General features: G+C 61.6%; 1 protein-coding gene across 1 annotated transcript in view; it reads left to right on the plus strand.

Moving 5' to 3' along the window:
• slit2 (slit homolog 2 (Drosophila)) overlaps nucleotides 1-5000 on the plus strand; it is a 77313-nt gene that overhangs the window by 66188 nt on the left and 6125 nt on the right. Inside the window, exon 32 of the mRNA XM_045217902.1 lies at nucleotides 172-368. Coding sequence (XP_045073837.1) covers nucleotides 172-368 — 197 coding nt within the window. The remainder of the gene's footprint in view (nucleotides 1-171; nucleotides 369-5000) is intronic.

The raw sequence follows: 5000 nt of genomic DNA on the forward strand, positions 1-5000 counted from the left end.
AAGCAAGTGAAGTAGATAATAAACAAAAATGAAATAAACAATAAGAAATTAACAGAAAACATTACACTCACAAAACTCTCTCTCTCTCTGTCTCTCTCTCTCTCTCTCTCTCTCTCGTTGTCTCTCTCTCTCTCTCTCTCTCTCTCTCTCTCTCTCTCTCTCTCTCTCCAGGTATGCCAGATCGTTGGTCAGTCTCTGGAGGCGTGTCTGGGATGCAGGCTGTGTCCGGTGGGAGGAGCCTGGGGATGTCAGCATCGCTGCAGTCTGGAGCCGGGGGGCGAAACGGGAGCAGCTTCCACGGCTGTCTCAAGAACCTCTACATCAACGGACAGCTGCAGGACCTGGGGGTCGGGCTGGAGCAGGGACAGGTACAGGACCTGGGGCTCTGACTGGAGCAGGGACAGGACCTGGGGGTCTGACGGGAGCAGGGACAGGACCTGGGGGTCTGACTGGAGCAGGGACAGGACCTGGGGGTCTGACTGGAGCAGGGACAGGACCTGGGGGTCTGACTGGAGCAGGGACAGGGACAGGACCTGGGGGTCTGACGGGAGCAGGGACAGGACCTGGGGGTCTGACTGGAGCAGGGACAGGGACAGGACCTGGGGGTCTGACTGGAGCAGGGACAGGACCTGGGGGGTCTGACTGGAGCAGGGACAGGACCTGGGGGTCTGACTGGAGCAGGGACAGGACCTGGGGGTCTGACTGGAGCAGGGACAGGACCTGGGGGTCTGACTGGAGCAGGGACAGGACCTGGGGGTCTGACTGGAGCAGGGACAGGACCTGGGGGTCTGACTGGAGCAGGGACAGGGACAGGACCTGGGGGTCTGACTGGAGCAGGGACAGGACCTGGGGGTCTGACTGGAGCAGGGACAGGACCTGGGGGTCTGACTGGAGCAGGGACAGGGACAGGACCTGGGGGTCTGACTGGAGCAGGGACAGGACCTGGGGGTCTGACTGGAGCAGGTACAGGACCTGGGGGTCTGACTGGAGCAGGGACAGGACCTGGGGGTCTGACTGGAGCAGGGACAGGGACAGGACCTGGGGGTCTGACTGGAGCAGGGACAGGACCTGGGGGTCTGACTGGAGCAGGGACAGGACCTGGGGGTCTGACTGGAGCAGGGACAGGACCTGGGGGTCTGACTGGAGCAGGGACAGGACCTGGGGGTCTGACTGGAGCAGGGACAGGACCTGGGGGGTCTGACTGGAGCAGGGACAGGACCTGGGGGTCTGACTGGAGCAGGGACAGGACCTGGGGGTCTGACTGGAGCAGGGACAGGGACAGGACCTGGGGGTCTGACGGGAGCAGGGACAGGGACAGGACCTGGGGGTCTGACTGGAGCAGGGACAGGACCTGGGGGTCTGACTGGAGCAGGGACAGGACCTGGGGGTCTGACTGGAGCAGGGACAGGACCTGGGGGTCTGACTGGAGCAGGGATAGGGACAGGACCTGGGGGTCTGACTGGAGCAGGGACAGGACCTGGGGGTCTGACTGGAGCAGGGACAGGACCTGGGGGTCTGACTGGAGCAGGGACAGGACCTGGGGGTCTGACTGGAGCAGGGACAGGACCTGGGGGTCTGACTGGAGCAGGGACAGGACCTGGGGGTCTGACTGGAGCAGGGAAGATGGGGGTTGTCAGGGACAGGACCTGGGGGTCGGGCTGGAGCAGGGACAGGGACAGGACCTGGGGGTCTGACTGGAGCAGGGACAGGACCTGGGGTCTGACTGGAGCAGGGACAGGACCTGGGGGTCTGACTGGAGCAGGGACAGGACCTGGGGGTCTGACTGGAGCAGGGACAGGACCTGGGGTCTGACTGGAGCAGGGACAGGGACAGGACCTGGGGGTCTGACTGGAGCAGGGACAGGACTGGGGCCTGGGGCTGACAGGACAGGGGTCTGACTGGAGCAGGGACAGGACCTGGGGGTCTGACTGGAGCAGGGACAGGACCTGGGGGTCTGACTGGAGCAGGGACAGGGACAGGACCTGGGGGTCTGACTGGAGCAGGGACAGGGACAGGACCTGGGGTCTGACTGGAGCAGGGACAGGGACAGGACCTGGGGGTCTGACTGGAGCAGGGACAGGACCTGGGGGTCTGACTGGAGCAGGGACAGGGACAGGACCTGGGGGTCTGACTGGAGCAGGGGACAGGACCTGGGGGTCTGACTGGAGCAGGGACAGGGACAGGACCTGGGGGTCTGACTGGAGCAGGGACAGGACCTGGGGGTCTGACTGGAGCAGGGACAGGGACAGGACCTGGGGGTCTGACTGGAGCAGGGACAGGACCTGGGGGTCTGACTGGAGCAGGGACAGGGACAGGACCTGGGGGCTGACTGAGCAGGGACAGACGACGGGGGTCTGACTGGAGCAGGGACAGGACCTGGGGGTCTGACTGGAGCAGGGACAGGACCTGGGGTCTGACTGGAGCAGGGACAGGGACAGGACCTGGGGGGTCTGACTGGAGCAGGGACAGGGACAGGACCTGGGGGTCTGACTGGAGCAGGGACAGGACCTGGGGGTCTGACTGGAGCAGGGACAGGACCTGGGGGTCTGACGGGAGCAGGGACAGGACCTGGGGGTCTGACTGGAGCAGGGACAGGACCTGGGGTCTGACTGGAGCAGGGACAGGGACAGGACCTGGGGGTCTGACTGGAGCAGGGACAGGACCTGGGGGTCTGACTGGAGCAGGGACAGGACCTGGGGGTCTGACTGGAGCAGGGACAGGGACAGGACCTGGGGGTCTGACTGGAGCAGGGACAGGACCTGGGGGTCTGACTGGAGCAGGGACAGGACCTGGGGGTCTGACTGGAGCAGGGACAGGGACAGGACCTGGGGGTCTGACTGGAGCAGGGACAGGACCTGGGGGTCTGACTGGAGCAGGGACAGGACCTGGGGGTCTGACTGGAGCAGGGACAGGACCTGGGGGTCTGACTGGAGCAGGGACAGGACCTGGGGGTCTGACTGGAGCAGGGACAGGACCTGGGGGTCTGACTGGAGCAGGGACAGGGACAGGACCTGGGGGTCTGACTGGAGCAGGGACAGGGACAGGACCTGGGGGTCTGACTGGAGCAGGGACAGGGACAGGACCTGGGGGTCTGACTGGAGCAGGGACAGGGACAGGACCTGGGGGTCTGACGGGAGCAGGGACAGGTACAGGACCTGGGGGTCTGACTGGAGCAGGGACAGGGACAGGACCTGGGGGTCTGACGGGAGCAGGGACAGGACCTGGGGGTCTGACTGGAGCAGGGACAGGACCTGGGGGTCTGACGGGAGCAGGGACAGGACCTGGGGGTCTGACTGGAGCAGGGACAGGGACAGGACCTGGGGGTCTGACTGGAGCAGGGACAGGACCTGGGGGTCTGACTGGAGCAGGGACAGGACCTGGGGGTCTGACTGGAGCAGGGACAGGACCTGGGGGTCTGACTGGAGCAGGGACAGGACCTGGGGGTCTGACTGGAGCAGGGACAGGACCTGGGGGTCTGACTGGAGCAGGGACAGGACCTGGGGGTCTGACTGGAGCAGGGACAGGACCTGGGGGTCTGACTGGAGCAGGGACAGGGACAGGACCTGGGGGTCTGACTGGAGCAGGGACAGGACCTGGGGGTCTGACTGGAGCAGGGACAGGACCTGGGGGTCTGACTGGAGCAGGGACAGGGACAGGACCTGGGGGTCTGACTGGAGCAGGGACAGGGACAGGACCTGGGGGTCTGACTGGAGCAGGGACAGGACCTGGGGGTCTGACTGGAGCAGGGACAGGACCTGGGGGTCTGACTGGAGCAGGGACAGGACCTGGGGGTCTGACTGGAGCAGGGACAGGACCTGGGGGTCTGACTGGAGCAGGGACAGGGACAGGACCTGGGGGTCTGACTGGAGCAGGGACAGGGACAGGACCTGGGGGTCTGACGGGAGCAGGGACAGGGACAGGACCTGGGGCTCTGACTGGAGCAGGGACAGGACCTGGGGGTCTGACGGGAGCAGGGACAGGGACAGGACCTGGGGGTCTGACTGGAGCAGGGACAGGACCTGGGGGTCTGACTGGAGCAGGGACCTTTATTTATCCAGGCGAGTCAATTAAGAACAAATTCTTATTTACAATGACGGCCTGTAGTACACACACACACTGACACATAGACACACACACACACACACACTGACACATAGACACACACACACACACACTGACACATAGACACACACACACACACACACACTGACACATAGACGCACACATACACACACTGACACATAGACACACACACTGAGACATAGACACACACACACACTGACACATAGACACACACACACTCACACACAGAGACACACACTGACACATAGACACACACACACACACACACTGACACATAGACACACACACACACACACTGACACATAGACACACACACACACACACACACACTGACACATATACACACACACACACACTGACACATAGACACACACACACACACACTGACACATAGACACACACACTGATACATAGACACACACACACTGACACATAGACACACACACACACACACTGACACATAGACACACACACACACACACACTGACACATAGACACACACACACAAACACTGACACATAGACACACAAACTGAGACATAAACACACACACACACACTGACACATAGACACACACACTGACACATAGACACACACACACACTGACACATAGACACACACACTGAGACATAGACACACACACACACACTGACACATAGACACACCCACTGATACATAGACACACACACACTGACACATAGACACACACACACACACACTGACACATAGACACACACACACACACACTGACACATGGACACACACACACACACTGACACATAGACACACACACTGACACATAGACACACACACACTCACACATAGACACACACACTGACACATAGACACACACACACACTGACACATAGACACACACACACACTGACACATAGACACACACACACACACACACACACT

Source organism: Coregonus clupeaformis, unplaced genomic scaffold (genome assembly GCF_020615455.1).
Source record: "Coregonus clupeaformis isolate EN_2021a unplaced genomic scaffold, ASM2061545v1 scaf1268, whole genome shotgun sequence".
NCBI classification, from domain to species: Eukaryota; Metazoa; Chordata; class Actinopteri; order Salmoniformes; family Salmonidae; genus Coregonus; species Coregonus clupeaformis.